The 17,987-nt window shown below is 41.7% G+C and overlaps 1 protein-coding gene and 1 non-coding gene across 8 annotated transcripts in view; both read right to left on the bottom strand.

Moving 5' to 3' along the window:
• Positions 1-1,559: 1,559 nt before the first annotated feature.
• LOC100401828 (alpha-aminoadipic semialdehyde dehydrogenase) overlaps positions 1,560-17,987 on the bottom strand; it is a 37,575-nt gene continuing 21,147 nt past the window's right edge. For 3 of the 7 annotated variants that reach the window (XM_078364964.1, XM_078364968.1, XM_078364967.1), the window contains 5 exons: positions 15,077-15,183; positions 12,426-12,542; positions 10,015-10,112; positions 9,748-9,821; positions 1,560-3,292 (listed from right to left, as the gene is read on the bottom strand). In XM_078364964.1, the coding sequence (XP_078221090.1) occupies positions 15,142-15,183 (42 nt within the window). In that variant the 3' untranslated portion in view covers positions 1,560-3,292; positions 9,748-9,821; positions 10,015-10,112; positions 12,426-12,542; positions 15,077-15,141. Of the gene's footprint in view, positions 3,293-9,747; positions 9,822-10,014; positions 10,113-12,425; positions 12,543-15,076; positions 15,184-17,987 lie in introns of those variants that run through there. The other 4 variants (XM_078364969.1, XM_078364972.1, XM_078364963.1 and 1 more) reach the window with 2 other exon arrangements.
• Positions 13,891-13,999, bottom strand: LOC118151848 (U6 spliceosomal RNA). The gene has a single exon (XR_004740253.2). It is a non-coding gene; the product is annotated as a U6 spliceosomal RNA (small nuclear RNA).

The raw sequence follows: 17,987 nt of genomic DNA, 5'->3' as shown, positions 1-17,987 counted from the left end.
CTGCTGGACTCAAGCAATCCACCCACTTCAGCCTCTCAAAGTGCTGGGATTACACGTGTGAGCCACTGTTTCTGGCCCTGTTTGAATGTTTAACTGTATGCAAGTATTACTTTGATGTTTAAAAATACACGTCACAATAAAGAAAAAGCTAAGAGATATATTTACAACCTAACTTTCAAAACTTAAATTGGAAAAATTATGAAAGATCAATATATTTTATTACATGAAAAACCTAAAACTCTGGTACATCAAAATGTACCATTTATGAAACTGAAGATGAATGGCATCCACCTGAACCTAATCTCTTCACACCTCCTCTTTTAAGACTTTAAGACCAACACATAGCACAAATAAAATTAAACATGAGTGGTTACGTAGAAGGGGAGGTAAGTGTGGAGAGGGTAGAAACTTCAAAAATTGGCACCACTGCATGTCTCCAGATACCTAAATAAGGGAATCAGGGTAAGCAAGTGAATCATGCCGAATATTTAAAAAAAAAAAAAAAAAATGTGTTGGAGACAACAGGAATTTCATTAAAATTTTGAAACTGAAAACACTTAAACATGTCCAACCAGATTTCCAATTTGCAACCTTTGTTACAATGAAGACAACAGGAAAATTGTCTGAAAATGCCAGAGAAGAGAGAAAAAAAAGAACGCTGAGGCCTCTTGGTCCCTTTATTATGTTCCAAAGGCAAAATGCCACAGAGAATTTTCCAGAGCTGGGCATGGTGGTGCACTCCTGTAATCCCAACAATTCAAGAGGCTGAGACAGGAGCATTGCTTGAGGCCAAGAGTTCAAGATCAGCATGAGCAATGTAGTAAGACCCAATCTCTCCAAAAAATAAATAATTAGCTGGGCACAGTGGCATGCACCTGTATTCCCAGCTACTGGGGAGCATGAAGTGTGAGAACAGATTAAGCCCACGAGTTGAAGGCTGCAGTGAGCCACTATTGCACCACTGCACTCCCGTGTGGGCAAAACTGACACACCAAAAAAATAAAATAAATTTAAAAAAAAAGTGTTCTGTGGTTGCAGAGCAGGAGAGAGAGGGGGCCCAACAGATTCCCACCCTGAAAGAGAAAGCAGAGTATGTAATAGCACTCGATTTCCTTTGAGAAAACTGCCTCCCCTGCGTTCTAAGAAGTCTTTCTCTGGAGGGCCTGCCTCCACACTGCTGCAGCCAGGAGCCAGGTCTTTACCCACTTCCCAGGGAGTCACAAGAGCCTGGCTGCTAGGCTCAACAGACTGGATGCTCTCTCCAAGCACAGCAAGATCTGAAGCAAGTTAAGCTTTAGTGCCATGGCAGAAGCAAGCACTCTAACCACAATTCCCCACGTCTGCAGTGGAGGCTGGGCATTGTCAGCAGTAGCGGCTGGAACACAGGATTTAGGAGGAGGCAGCAGTTATGAAATGCTCAATATAACCAGTAGTGAGCAACACAAGACCCCTCCTTCCCTCAAATATAAGACCAGCAATAACAGCTACAAATGCACATTTTAACTTGTGTGGTTAAAAATACTAACAAGTGATTTATATCAACAAAGACGAACAAACTGAAGATGTATGTTTTAATGAACCAAAAATATTGAGTACTTGGGCAACATATACAAGAAAAATTATAAATTTGTTTCAAAGAAAGCTTTCAGAATCAGTTTTACCTGAAATCTGTAGCTAAGATTAGCACTCCCACCTACCCTCAATCATGATTTCTTATTGCCAACCTTCTCTCAATAGCTGTATCACTAGTATTTGGCTTGATTCATATTCACGATTGACAACAGCATATCTAGTTAAACGCTGCTTGCAGCTGGCCGTGGGACATATTACGAATGCCTTTGCTTCCCTGATACATTTATAATTGTTTAGTTTTTCATTTGCTAACTTCTCTGGGCCATAATTCAACTCCAAATTTTTTGCCATTTGTCCAAAACTCTCCACATCCTGATGGATCAGGTTGTCTACAAATGTCTTCTTCAAAGGCCTCCGCCCAAGTCCAACCTGGCAGGAGTATACAGATGCCAGGCAAAAGGGGAGCAGAGAGTGCCAGGAAGATAGGAGAATAGGGGCCTCTGGACTGAACCAGCCCAAAGGCTCCTGTGCAGCATCCCATTGAGAAGAAGTGAGACTGTCAGCAAGGAGGGAACTCGCCCAGCTCTCTATGACGACTTGCTGCCACACACACTGAGGATTGTGGATTGAGAACAGATCCAAGGGCAACTGGAGAAGCCTAGTAGCTAAAGAAAATTGTCTAGGGTTCTATAAAAAAAATCCAGATTCCCTTTTTTTTTTTTTTTTGAGACAGGATCTTGATATTGACCAGGCTGGAATGCAGTGGTGCAATCTGAAACCTCGGCCTCCTGGCAATTCTCCTGCTGCACCCTCCTGAGTAGCTGGGATTACAGGCACGTTCCACCACACCTGGCTAATTTTTGTATTTTTTGGTAGAGACAGGGTTTCACCATATCAGCCAAGCTGGTCTCAAACTCCTAGCCTCTAGTGATCCACCCGCTTCAGCCTCTCAAAGTGCTGAGATTATAAGCATGAGCCACTGCACCCAGCCTCCAGATACACTTATAATTCTGCACAGGCAGTTTTGGCCTCAAGACTCCTCCAGTAGGTGGCAGACTTCCGCACAGGAACAAAATCTCTACCCCACAAATCTCTCCCAAGTTGGCACAGTCTTCATGAGCAAAAGCCATGACTGTGATGAATGCCTGTTGTCACTTGAAGCTCTGCAACTTATTCCACATGAATACTGAACTATATCTCAAGCATATAAGGGAACGCATCTCCCTTTCATTCACACGACATCCAATACTTGCCACAGGTGGGTAATGTCAAGCAATACTTACCCCCCCGACCCTCTGCTTGCTCAGGAGACACTTGTATCTCCCGCAAAGTCTTTTGTTTTCTCCTCTGGTCAGTATTTTCCCAAATTCCTACCCTGATATGTACTACGTTTTCTAATTACAAAATAATCATTAACTTTAAAGAAAATGTAATAAAAATCCATCCAACCCATCTTTTAGTAAATATGGCTATGTTGTAACAATTTTATTTTGATTTCTTAAAAATGAGTCTCTTGATTTAATCAGGACTTTGGAGTCATGGGGGATTAGTCAATGTCACAGTCATAATGATGTACTTATTCAGGGAAAATTTTAATTTTCTTTGTCTTCTTCAAAAACAGCTGCCAGAACACCTCAAATTAAGCAATGTTCATCGAAAACATCTTTACTGAAACTTGATTCCTTGGGCCAAAGGAAGGTCCTTACTGTAGTTGATAGTACTAGTGGGAAAAAAATGAACAGATTTAATGATGGTACACACATAACAGAAGAGTTTCATGCCCACTTTTAAAATGCAGTCGATCTGTATATACTAATAAGGTGAGATCTCCAAGTTATAACTTGTTAAAGAAAACTCTTTAAGATAAAAGACAATGTTAGTACGGATCTCATTTAATGAAAGAAAAAAAGAGAGAGAGAAACATAAAAATCTGGAAAGACATATCTCACTATTCTGAGAGCTGGTACCTCACTACCCTGCCTGCTAGTCAGGCCTGCAGGGCCCTGCCTGCCTCTGTTTTCTGCTGCTTCTACAGTCTGCAAGAGTACTGAGTGCATCCAAGAAGAAAATGAAAACAACAGCTTCTTCTACTTTCTCCTACTGTTGACCCCACGTGTCCTGCTCCTGGACAGAAACCACCCATGAGACCATTTCATCGTTGGGTGCTGGGCACTACCTGAAGCAGGGCAAGAAGGCTGGAAAAATAGTATCAAATAGATTCAGAGGAGACAGCTGTGGAATGCTGGAAAAAACAAATCAAAGACAGCACAGAAAACAGGAGAGTGTAAAAGCCCATTCCCAAAGGCTTTAAGCCCAAACCTGTCTTCCCAAAGCCTTTTCTTACCAAGTAGACCTTCTCATGTACTGTTTCCAGGCATCACTGCCAGACTCCCTGCCACCACCAGTGTGCTTTCCTCTCCTAGAGAAATACAAAATACTATAGCTTTTGAGCAGTTTCCTTGTGGACTCCTAGTTGCTACTGCTGAAAAAAAGATACCAAAATGACACCGGAGCTACCCAATTATTTACATTCACCCCACAGTATCTCCACTGCAAAAAATAAATGAAAGACAGCGCAAAACAAACAGAAAAAAGGAATTAAGAGGGAAAATAAAATGTAAGGAATTAAGAGGAAATGGAAACATATCAGAAAGAAACCGTAAAAATTAAAACAAAAAAATCCCATTAGACTAAGGTATTAAGAGTAGAGGCTGGGCATGGTGGCTCACACTTATAACCCCAGCACTTTAGGAGGCTGAGGCAGGCAGATTGCTCAAGCTCAGAAGTTTGAGAGCAGCCTGAACAATATGGTGATACCCTATCTCTACAAAAATTAGCTGGGTGTGGTGGCACACAACTGTAGCCCCAACCACTTGAGAGGCTGAGGTGCATGGATCACATGAGCCTGGGGAGGTCGAGGGTGCACAATCCTGGGCCAGAGTAAGACCTTGTCTCAAAAAAAAAAAGAGTAGAAACCTCTAGACAGTGATGAAAATACAGTTTTATTTTATCATTTATGCTTATCTAAATATTCCAATTTTCTATTATTTATATACTATTTTTATAATAATATTTCAATGCTACATTAATATCATTATAGAGGTTTCAAGAAGATAATGATTCCATAAAACAAGGACACTATTTAAAGCTGTACCATTTAGTAAAAAAACAAACAAAACAACAAAAAAAAGAGAATACTCCAGTTCTCTTTTGATTAGTTGAGAGAGAGAGAGAAAACGCAGAGCGCACTGGCTTGCACCTATAATCCAAGCAATTTGGGAGGCAGAGCAGGTGGCTTGCATCTATAATCCAAGCAATTTGGTCCACCTGCTTCTGCCTCCCAAATTGCTTGGATTATAGGTGCAAGCTGAGGTCGGGAGTTCAAGACCAGCCTGGCCAACATGGTCAAACCCCGTTTCTACTAAAAATACAAAAATTAGCCGGGGGTGGTGTTACACACCTGTGATCCCAGCTACTTGGGAGGCTAAGGCAAAAGAATCACTGTAACCTGGGAGGCAGAGGCTGAGGCTGCAGTGAGCCAAGATCATGTCACTGCACTCCAGCCTGGCAATGGAGGGAGACTCCATCTCAAAAAAAAAAAAGTGTGCCACCAGACACGGCCGGCCCTGTGTGGTGGCTCACACCTGTAATCCCAGTACTTTGGGAGGCCAAGGCAGCTGGATTACCTGAGGTTAGGAATTAGACAACAGCCTGGCCAACATGGTAAAACCTTATGTATACTAAAAATACAAAAATTAGCAGGCATGGTGGTGCATGCCTGTAATCCTAGCTACTCAGGAGGCTGAGGCAGGAGAATCACTTGAGCCTGGGAGGTAGAAGGTACCATGAGCCAAGATCCAGCCTGGGCGAGAGAGCAAGACTCCATCTCAAAAAAACAAAAAAAGAAAAAGAAAAAAAAAGAATAATGAGACAAGATAAAATTAGACAATTCTTCAAGACACTACATTAAAATGACAGGAGTTCTAGAAATTAAAATAGAGAGTATAGAAGGGGAAAATCAAAGAAATACTAACAAAATAAAGAAAGCTAACAAAAACCTTCTATAATTAAAAACTAAGAGTCCTCAAACTCTAACTAGGTCAGTCACTGGCCCACTGATTACCCAGCAAAAAAATTTTTTTTGAGATAGAGTCTTGTTCTGCCTCCCAGGCTGTAGTGCAGTAGTGCAATCTTAGCTCATTGCAACTTCTGCCACCTATTTTCAAGCAATTCTCAAGCCTCAGCCTCCTGAGTAGCTGGGACTACAGGCACGTCCACCACAGCCAGCTAAGTTTTGTATTCTTTGTGGAGATGGATTTTCACCATGTTGGCTAGGCTTCTCTCAAACTCCTGACTTCAACTGATCCACCCGCCTCAACCTCCCAAAATGCTAGGATTACAGGCATGAGCCACTGCACCCAGCCCAACGAAAAGTTTTTAAAACAGATCTCCATTGAGGCATATCATTATGAAATTCCAGAACATCAGACATAAACAGTAGACCCAAATATTTCTGAAATAAGAGAAAAAAAGGATCAGAAATAAAAATGGGTTGGACTTTTCAACTGCAGTACTAGAAACAAAAAGAACGAGTAATGGCTTTAAAATTCTGAGGACAAATGATTACTAACTGTGCAAAAAAATCATAAAAGGTACAGTAAGTCTTTACTTAATTTGAATAATAGATTCTTAGAAACTATGACTTGAAATGTAATGACATATCACGAAACCCATTTTACCATTATAAACTAGTGTCAAATTCCTACCGCACATTTCTGGTCACAAAAACATCACACATCTAAATAAAGACCCAAAAGGCTTCTAATACTAAACATTGAAATAAATGTAATCTGTACTTAAGGAAGATTAATAAAAACAAGAAAAATAACTATTTACCCAATTTTTGATGTATCAGTGAGTGAAGGCACTCAGTGACAGTGGTTGGATTAAATCAAGGAATCTGTTTTCATATCAAAACTGTAAGGAGCACCTCCTCCCACAACACAGTTCAAAAACAAAGATTAACGAATCTAGCAGGCTCACTGAGCACTTTCATACAATGCTTATCATTATGAATTTGTACATTACTGTTTACTTTACACATGTATATTTTACAATTATTTGTATTCATTCATTCATTTCTTTTCCAACCTGCTTATTGAGTTCAGGATCATGGGCAGCTGGAATCCATCCCAGCAGCTCAGGTACAAAGCACACACCTCAACACGGTACACTCACACACACCCCACACTCACTCAGACTGGGACCATTTCAACATGCTGATTGACCAAATGTGCACAGCTTTGAGATGTGGGAGGAAACTGGAATACCCAGACTCACACAGACATAGGGAGAACATGCAACTTCCACACTGATAGTGGCCCTGGCTGAGAATCGGTTGTTTTATTTGTTTTTTTCTCATCATTATATAGAGGACCTGCTGTAGAGCAGGCTGCCTTAAGGGTTGCTGGCATCTGGAAATTTGGCTGGTAAACAGCTCTCTACAATAACATAGAACTTTCCTTAAATGGTAAGGGCAGCCCCCTGAGTCTAAATTGTTTTTGCACAAACAATGTGGCTTTTAAAAAAATACCTGCTTTTCTACTGAGAGTCTGGAATTTCGGTAAGTGCTAGGAAGAGGGTGTCTACATGACCAGCCCCCAAGAAAAGCTGTAGGCCCTGAGTCTAATGAGCTTTGCTGGTAGACAACAATTCACATGTGTTGTCACAACTCATTGCTGGAGGAATTCAGCACATCCTGTGTGACTTCCCTGGGAGAACACTCTTGGAATTTGTGCCTGGCTTCCTATGGACCCCACCCCCATGTAATATCATATAGTGGGAGTATATAGGGAAAGAGAAGAGTTTGCAAAGTTTCATTTATCATAATAAAGGGTCAATACATAATGTCTAAAACTGTCAAGGAGATAGCAGTGAAAGCACACTGTTTAGAGAAACTAACAATTCAAAGGTAAATTTACTTTTTTTTTTCTTTTAGAAAAAAGAATCTGTGTGGCCTCTGAGAAAGGAGGAGAAGTATGGGCAAAACTACTTTTTCCATTATAAGACTTTTTCAAAACTTTTATTTATTCAGAGACAGGATCACGTTTTACTCTGTCACCCAGGTTAGAGTGTAGTGGTGGGATCATGGCTCACTGCAGGCTCACACTCCTGGGATTAAGCAAGCCTCGTACCTCAGACTCACAGGTAGCTGGGACTACAGGTGTGCAACCACACCTGGCTAGTTTTTTTTATTTTTTGTAGAGACAGGTCCCTACTATGTTGCGCAGGTTCATCTCAAACTCCCGGGCTTAAACAGTTACAGGAATGAGCCACCAAGCCCAGCCCAAAACATTTTTTCTAGGAAGACAGGGTCTCCTGTCACCCAGGCTTGAATGCAGTGGCACAATCTTGGCTCACTGCAACCTCTGCCTACCAGACCCAAGAGATCCTCCCACCTCAAGCCTCCCAGGTAGCTGGAACTACAAGCACACACCACCATGCTTAGCTAATTTTTGTATTTTTTTGTAGAGATGGGTTTTTGCCATGTTGTTCAGGCTGGTCTCGAACTCCTGAGCTAAAGCAATCTGCCCACCTCTGCCTCCCAAAGTGCTGGGATTTCAGGCATAAACCACTGTGCCGGGCCACCAAAACTTTTAAAATTAACTATGAAAGTTTAAATGAAGGATAGTCAATTGACTGAGTGAAGTCGTTCATGCCTTTACAGGCTTGAGCCAACACTTTTCCCAACACTTTGGGATGCTGAGCCAGGATGATGGCTTGAGCCCAAGAGTTTAAGGCCTGAGCAGCATACTAAGGGCCCGTTTTTACCAAAAACTAAAAAAAAATTAATTAGCTGGGTGTGGAGGCACATGCCTGTAATCTCAGCTATTCAGGAGGCTGAAGCAAGAGAATTGCTTGAGCCTGGGAGTTGGAGTCTGCAGTGAGCTATGATCACGCCACTGCACACTAGCATGAGCAACAGAGTAAGCCCCCAACTCGAAAAAAAAAAAGGAGTAGTCAATTGGAGAGAGCAAGCATGGGTTGGAAACAGGGATTAAATTAGTGCAAGGAGAAGATAGACACTCATGCATTTAGGCAACTGCACAGTGGAGCACAGGGTTAAGAGGTGACTTGAAAACATAGTCTTTTGTCAAAGTCCGTGCACCAAACAGTAATTGTAGTATATGGTCTAAAAATATAACATAATGCCACTAATGATATAAACTTTTACAAGTATTAATGCATGTTTATTTTGCTTCTACACGTTATTTTCATTTTATTTTATTTTTTGAGACAGAGTTTCACTCTTGTTGCCCAGGCTGGAGTGCAATGGCACGATCTTAGCTCACCACAACCTCTGCCTCCCTGGTTCAAGTGATTCTCCTGCCTCAGCCTCCCAAGTAGCTGGCATTACAGGCATGCTTCACCACACCCAGCTAAATTTTTTTTGTATTTTTAGTAGAGATGATGTTTCTCCATATTGGCCAGGCTGGTCTCAAACTCCCAACCTCAGGTGATCCACCCATCTTGACCTCCCAAAGTGCTAAGATTACAGGCATGAGATACCGTGCCTAGCCTGCTTCTTTATTTAAAAAAAAAAACAACAAGCAATCTATTTTATCTTACTTAGGATTATTTTTAATAAGTGATACTTAATATACAATGGTTAGGGAGAGCTTTTTAGGAAAAACTACTACCAAGTTTCAGCAGTAATAATGCATGGCTTATTAAGAGGAGACAGGAGCAGGTCCAGTGAAAGAAAACAATTTAGTATTCTATCTAGTGAAAAAGAGTACGTTTAACATTTATATGCCTACTTTGCAAATAAAAACCAGAACATTTCATGTAAAATTTTCTGGCTTTGAAGCAGGGATTCTTAACCTTTTTTGGGTCTGGAAACTTCTCCCCAGAAAACAAATGCCACCGTTTCAGGGTTCACACCTTTCAGGTTGAGGCCTCTTCTCCAACCTGATGCTGCCTCTGAGGAGATGATGCAAGACTCTATGTGATAACTTTGAATACAGAATGAAAGCTTTCTCAGCATGTTGGGTCACATAAGGTTATTTCAGACTATAAGGACTGTTTCAGTTTCTTGGTCAAACTTTTCTAAAAGCTGTCACTGGATTTTCTTTGCTGCCCAACATGGAAAAGAAGACACTATTCTCTACGTACCAAAGGCACCTCCAATCTCAGCCCCACTTGTTGGAATGTTGACATTTACAATGCCACAGTCTGATCCTTTAGGTCTGGTAAAAAGAAAGGCATGGTAAGAACAATGAACAGGAAATTAAAAACAAACAAAAATAAATTAAAAATCTAAATCTAAGCTCATAGGCTTTCAATACTGAAAAACTGATTTTCAACTATACTGTTGTTTTTTAAGTCCACTCATCACATAAATCAGACTTATATAAATTTTCAAAACAGTCAAAGTTGTACCCGAGCCAGCGGAAGATTCTGCCCAGATCTTTGGTAAAGATGCTACTTGAAAGTCCCTGTTTTACTTCATTATTCCATGCAAAGACCTCTTCTTCATTCTAAAAGGCGAGACATCGGAAGCTGTTAGATGTTACAGTATTCAGGTCAAAGTTCACTGACATTAATCTCATTTCCTGAGATGTACCAGTATAATTTTAGTGTACAAAAGGAAACCAAAGAGTCAACAGTATACTCTTATAATTCAGATCATTGATAATAAGTCAAACCTTTTGGGATTTTTTTTCCCGTAATTATAATTTGAGAAACAAATATTAGCACATTCTTCCTCTCATTCAATCTATTATATATAATAGCTAATATCTAGTGAGCTCTTAGAGAAAATAACTAAATAACTCATCTAAGCACTTAACATGCATTTAGTTATTTAATCCTCATCCTGTAACACAGGTTTTCTACTATCTCCCAATTTACAGATAGGGCAACTGAGGCCTACTTTGCTCAAGAGCTCACGCAGTCTCATAATGTACACAAACACATTACAAAACACAAAATTATATCCTTTAGTCCCCACATGTGAAACAATGACAAGTCATTCAAAGCAAGAAATAAAGAAATGCAATCATGTAATTGCAACAAGATGCTATTCTCACTATTCTTTAACTGCTCATAATGGCACATTCAAATCTTGATTAAATCTCTATAGCGTCAAAATTAATCCTAAATATTTACTGGCAAGGCTAGGGCCTGTCTCAAGCTAGGGAATAAGATCTTTTTTTTTTTTTTTTGAGACGAAGTTTCGCTCTTGTTACCCAGGCTGGAGCACAATGGCGCGATCTCAGCTCACCGCAACCTTCACCTCTTGGGTCAGGCAATTCTCCTGCCTCAGTCTCCTGAGTAGCTGGGATTACAGGCACGTGCCACCATGCCCAGCTAATTTTTTGTATTTTTAGTAGAGACGGGGTTTCACCATGTTGACCAGGATGGTCTTGATCTCTTGACCTTGTGATCCACCCGTCTCGGCCTCCCAAAGTGCTGGGATTACAGGTTTGAGCCACCGTGCCCGGCCTGGGAATGAGATCTTTTAATTCATTCACCTCTGATGGTGTTTGGAGTTTTATTTGTTTGTTTGTTTTATAGATAGGCTCTCATCCCACCTCAGTCTCTCAAGTAGGTAGGATTACAGGCACACACTATCACAACTGGCTAATTTTTTTTTTTTTTTTAAGACACAGTTTCACTCTTGTTGCCTGGGCTGGAGTACAATGGCGTGATCTCGGTTCACTGCAACCTTCGCCTGCTGGGTTCAATAGATTCTCTTGCCTCAGCCTCCCGAGTAGCTGGGATTACAACCATGTGCCACCATGCTTGGTTAATTTGGTATTTTTAGTACAGAAAGGGTTTCTCCATGTTGGTCAGGCTGGTCTCCAACTCCCGACCACAGGTGATCCGCCTGCCTTGGCCTCCCAAAGTGCTGGGATTACAGGCATGAGCCACTGGGCCCGGCCAATTTTTTCATTCTTTATAGAGACCAGGTCTTACTGTGTTGGCCAGGCTGGTCCTGAGCACTTGGCCTCAAGAGATCCTCCTAAAGCACTGAGATTAGAAGCATGAGCCACTGTGTGTGTCCAGTGTCTTAACCTAGTAAAACCTCTACAGTTTAAGACCAAGGTATGAGAACAGGGAAAATAAAATAAAACTCTGCAGCCTGTCTTCTGATGCAGTTTATAAACACAGGTCTTTTTTTTTTTTTCTGAGATGGAGTCTCGCTCTGTCACCTAGGATGGAGTGCAATGGCGCAATCTCGGCTCACCGTAACCTCCCCCTCCCGGGGTCAAGCAATTCTCCTGCCTTGGCCTCCCAGGTAACTGGGATTACAGGCACCCAGCACCACACCTGGCTCATTTTTGTATTTTTTAGTAGAGACAGGGTTTCACCACATTAGCCAGTCTGGTCTCAAACTCCCAACCTCAGGTGATCTGCCCACCTCAGCTTCCCAAAGTGCTGGGATTACAGGTGTGAGTCACCACACCCAGCCCCCACATCTTCTCATTTTGTCTGCTGACATGTTCACAGCACTCAGGCTATCAAACTATCCAGTACCAGGGTTCAGGAGAAGCTGCCTCTATGGCCCACACAGCTCAGGATTAATACGACATAGGAGATAAGGACCACACACTCCATAAACTCCAGTACTAGTCTACTACCCTATCTGATTTCCCTGGTAGCTAACTTGGCATGGGATAGAGTTTTAAAGTGTGTATCTCATATTTTATCCTGAACCTTCATATAGCTATTATTCAGATTACTTTCTGAAACCCTCTTAAAGGCTCATCAAGTGAAATTTAATCCACCATCAATTTCCTCTTATTATTTATTTCAACATTAGACTAGAGAACAGATTGCATTTTTACCTTGAATTTAAAGACATAGAGAATCGGAGCAAAAGTCTCTGTGTGTGCAATGGATGCATCGTGGCCAAGACCCGTCACCATTGTCGGTTCTACATAATTTCCAGGGCGATCCATAACCTAAAACAGAGAATTGAAATAAAAAGAATGGAGGCATTTCATTTTCTAGTACTTGGGGTCAGAGGACACAATCTTTGCCTACACTCACAAAGAAAAAATTAGCATCATTTATAGGTGAATTATTTCTCCAAAATAATTTCCTGTCATGAATGAAGATTCTTTCTTCTTGGTATTGATTCTAACTTAGTTGGTTAGAGAAAAATGTAAATAAGGAGTCAGGCAGGGATGGAGAGCCATGCCATGTGACACAACCAAGTTATCTTGAACAAACACTGTTGCAAGTGGTTATTTTAATATTTACATAATTTAAATATCTATTGTGTGTTATAGATTGAATTGTATTCCCCCCAAAATTGACATGTGGAAGCCCTAATACTCAGTGTGACTGTATTTGGAGATAGGCCCTTGAAGGAGGAAGGTAAAACAAGGTCATATGGGTGGGGTTCTAATCCAACAGGACTAGTGTCCTTTTGTTTTGTTTTCATTTTTTCTTTTTTTTTGAGATAGAGTCTTGCTCTCACCCAGCCTGGAGTGCAGTGGCTTGATCTCAGCTCACTGCAACCTCCATCTCCCGGGTTCAAGCTATGCTCCCACCTAAGCCTCCCAAGTAGCTGGGACTACAGGCACGCACCACCACGTCCATCTAATTTTTTTCTTTTTTTTGTATTTTTGGTAGAGTCCAGGTTTCACCATTTTGGCCAGGCTGGTCTTGAACTCCTAACCTCAAGTGATCTACCTGTCTCAGCTTTCCAGAGTGCTGTGATTACAGGTGTGAGCCACCATGCCTGGCCACAAACAAATCTTTATATGTGTGGGGTTGTTTTTGATTTGGTTTTTTGATTTTTGAGACAGGGTCTTGCTTTATTGCCCACGTTGCGGTACAATGATGTCATCATGACTCATTGCAGCCTCAAGTGATCCTCCCACCTCAGCCTCACAAGTAGTTAGCACTACACGTGCAAGCAACCCCACTTGGCTTTTTTTTTTTTTTTGGTAGAGACAGGGTCTATGATGTCCAGGAGGGTCTTGAACTCCTGGCCTCAAGCAATTCTCCCACTAGAGCCTCCAAATTGCTGAGATTACAGGTGCAAGCTACTGCACCCAGCAATATGTGTTAATTTGTTTTAATACTTACAGTATGTATTTTTTTATTCCTTGCCTTAATGACTTTTTAAGATTACCAATAAATAGATTCTAATTGCTCTGAATACAAAGTCTCCGACTGTGCTATGAAAAGGAATTCTCCTTTCCATACAAATATTTAGGGACCCAATTCAAAAGCAACCATGACTCAGTTTCTTCTATGTCCTTCCAGAAATGTCCCATGCATTTTTTTTCTGTTGTTTTTTTAAATATGGAATGCTTCATGAATTTGCATATCATCCTTGTGCATAGGCCATCTGCTAATCTTCTCTGTAACATTCCAATTTTAGTATATGTGCTGTCAAAGCAAGCACTGTTGTCATTCTTTAACAAATGTATTTCTGGCCAGGTGTGGTGGCTCACGCCTGTAATCCCAGCACTTTGGGAGGCTAAGGCAGGCAGATCATGAGGTGAGGAGTTCCAGACCAGCCTGGCCAACATGGTGAAACCTTGTCTCTACTGAAAAACAAAAATTAGCTGGGTGCGGTGGCAGGAGCCTGTAATCCCAACTACTCGGGAGCCTGAGACAGGAGAATCACCTGAACCCGGGAGGTGGAAGTTGCAGTGAGCCAGGATCACGCCACTGCACTCCAGTCTCGGCAAGACAGTGAGACTCAGTCACGAGAAAAACAAAAACAAAAACATGTACTTCTGGCCAGTCATGGTGGCTCATGCCTATAATCCCAACACTTTGGGAGGCAGAGGTGGGTGAATCACCCGAGTTCAGGAGTTCAAGACCGGCCTGGGCAACATGGCAAAACCCCATCTCTACCAAAAATACAAATAGTAGTCAGGGGTGGTGATGTCACCTGTAGTCCCAGCTACTCAGGAGGCTGAAGAGGGAGGATTGCTTTAGTCCAGGAGGCAGAGGTTGCAGTGATCCAAAATCAGGCACCACTGCACTCAAGCATGGGTGGCAGAGCAAGACCCTGTCACAAAAACAAACAGGGTCATGTGTGGTGGCTCATGCCTGTAATACCAACACATGGGGAGGGCAAGGTGGGTAGAAGATCACTTAAGGCCAGGAGTTGGAGACCAGCCTGGCTAACATGGGAAACCCAATGTCTACCAAAAAATGCAAAAATTAGCTGGGTATGGGGACGTGCGCCTATAATCCAGCCACTTGGGAGGCTGAAGCAGGAGAATCACTTGAACCCGAGAAGCAGAGGTTGCAGTGAGCTGAGATCATGCCACTGAACTCCAGCCTGGGCGACACAGTAACACTGTCTCAAAAGCAAAAACAAAAAAAAACGTGTATTTCCACTTATAATAAAGACAGGAAAAGAAGGATGTCAAATGGGGTCACTTTCCCAATATGCCCAGAGCCTTGCTTGTGTCTAAGGGAAAAGAAGGTTAAAAAGCTGTTAGATTAATCTCAGATCATCCCTTACCTTGCCCCCATAGACCTCTGTGCCACTTTCTTTCTTTGCTTCTTCCACTGCTCCAAGAAACATGCTCACTGCCTGTTTAGTGTGGAGTGGCCCATAGAGAACATTAGCTGGAGAGAGAAAAGGAAGGCTGGCTGATCATTTTGCTCTTTATGACATCACTTTATTATTAGAACAGATTTCTCAATGAATGGACCAATCCCTTCCTATATGCTCCAATTGAGAACATAAGTCAGCATTCTTTTTCCATAAAGAACCAGATGGTAAATATTTTATGCTTTGGAGGACGTATGTGGTCTTCATCACAATACTCAACTGTGTCATTGTAGTGCAAAAGCAGCCACAAATTACATGCAAATAAGTAGGTATGGCTATGTGCCATGAAACCTGCTTTACAGAAACAGGCAGGACCAAGTCTGTTTGACAACCTCTAGTTTAAAGGAATGGATGTCAATTAATCAAAGCACTGCACTCAAAAATATAGGATCAGTTTACTCATTACAGTGTGACCATTCTCTAAGGAACCATCACAGTCAGCAGTTGGTGCATAATTCAAGGGGGAAGAGAATGATGCTGTCCTATGTTATGGCTGCTGGAGACTAGAGCACTGACAGTGACCCAGTGACAGAGGAAGAAGGAAGCTGTAGGTAGGCCTCTATGAGGAGGAGGCATGTTAGAAAAGCCATTCCCACCCTGGGTGAAGAATGTTTCCAGGAGGCAGCACAGCGCAGCAGGACAGAGCCTGGCACGGCTGGAACACTGAAAGGAGGTTGGAGAGGATGGAACTCTGAAAGCAAGAGGGAAAATGGACACGCTGGTGAGAAGGCAAGCAGGGCAGGAGGCAGACAGCAGACCATCAGGGATGGGGAGCCTGAGAAAAAGAAGGAATCAAGAGGACTCCAGGTTTTCATTTAAAAGCAGGCCTGGCTCAATGGCTCACACCTGTAATCCTAGCACTTTGGGAGGCGGAGGCAGGCAGATCATTTCAGGTCACGAGTCTGAGACCAGCCTGATCAACAAAGTGAAATGCTGTCTCTACTAAAAATACAAAAGTCAGTCGGGCATGGTGACACACACCTGTGATCACAGCTACTCAGGAGGCTGAGGCAAGAGAATTGCTTGAACCCAGGAGACAGAGGTTGCAGTGAGCCGAGATCACACCACTGCATTCCAGCTTGAGCAACAGAGTAAAACCATGTCTCAAAAAAAAGAAAAGAAAAGAAAAGAAAACTAAAAGCAATGAGAAGTATTTTATGCAGGAGAGTGAATTATCTAAAAATCACTCTGTAGGAATACATGCAGAAGGGTCAGTTAGGGGACTCTTAAAGCCATCCACAAGAGGGATAGGGTTGGCTTGGACAAGGGTAATAGTAATGAGAGAGAAGCTCACTAAATCTCATCCCATCTAAATAACCTCTCCTAGTCTCACCCACCAGCCCACATCAAGCACCCAGGGTCAATACCTAGGAGCAGACACGATACCCCAAAGCCTAATAATCTGCTCCATGTGCCTTCAGGCCTCTCAGGGAAGGGAAAGAAACTCCAAAACTCAGATCAGAAACATTTGTAAACAACAGCTATCAAAAACGGATCCTTGGAAAACAGAAGGAGATACTCATAGTCCCACGGGTTCCCAACTCGGATCTGTGTACAGGCCTTTTTAAGTCTGTTTCGACCTCATCATGGATGCTTTCATGCACAAACTAAGCAAAAAAAGAGGTATTTGAGGGCATAGTACGATGAATGTACACAATTTTAAACAATGAATAATATTATTGAAAGTTATTGAAATATGGTAATCTCTAAAAACATAAGCAAATCAAAGCACATTTTATTTATAATTGTATTATTTCTCATTTTAATATTAACTATATGAAGTTTAAAATTTCCTTTTAGGTAGATGTTAGAATAAAATCATAAGCCATGTTTTGTTTTTGTGTATTTTTTTTGAGACAGAGTCTCATTCTGTCACCCAAGCTAAAGAAGTGCAGCGGTGCAATCTCACCTCATTGCAACCTCCACCTCCCAGGTTCAAGTGATTCTCATACCTCAGCCTCCCAAGTGGCTGGGATTACAGGCACCCACTACCATGCCTGGCTAATTTTTTGTATTTTTAGTAGAGATGGGCTTTCGCCATGTCGGCCAGGTTGGTCTGGAACTCCTGACCTCAGTGATCCACCCACCTCGGCCTCCCAAAGTGCTGGGATTATAGGCATAAGCCACTGCACCCTGTCCACAGCCATGTCTTTATCAAGTTTCCAAGGATGTATTTGGCTAAACTTCGCAAATACATTAAAGAAGGCCTCAAGTACATCTGTCCCATACTGTAACTCTAAGTCTCAGTGAATGCAGAGCACAGTGGTAACTAACTGTGCTTGGCAACTATAAACACTTAGCTCCAGGCCACAAAGGTCTCTAGAAGAGGCCTTAATTAGGTGAGGATAACCCTTGCACCCTCTGGGTAGTTGTGAGGTCCATGCTATGCTCCTAGTGGCAGAGTTGAACTTGCCAAACCATCTATTCTCTGAGATAGTCTCCATGTGATGAATGAATTGACATTTCGAGAACTAGTCATGAAGCAGCCGATGTATTGGAATTTTTATATATATGTATACACACACACACACACACACACACGCTGCTAACTCTAAGGAAATCTATTTGAACAATGGCTAGTATTATCTATTAATATTTAACACTAATATAAAGGATATCTATGAATATTTGCTCCAAAACACACAAAAATAATAAAAATTGGCTGAAAAGTGAAATATTTGGCTTTCATGTCCTTTCATATTTTACCATGTAATGAAGGGTATAACCATCTGGAGTACATCGTTTTCTCTTAGCTTTAATGTAATCTTTAATGGCAATTTAATGTGTATGATGAACAAATTTAATAAACTGTAACGTT

The sequence above is a fragment of the Callithrix jacchus genome, chromosome 2 (assembly GCF_049354715.1).
Source record: "Callithrix jacchus isolate 240 chromosome 2, calJac240_pri, whole genome shotgun sequence".
NCBI lineage: Eukaryota > Metazoa > Chordata > Mammalia > Primates > Cebidae > Callithrix > Callithrix jacchus.
This window is presented reverse-complemented; position numbering and strand designations above follow the sequence as displayed.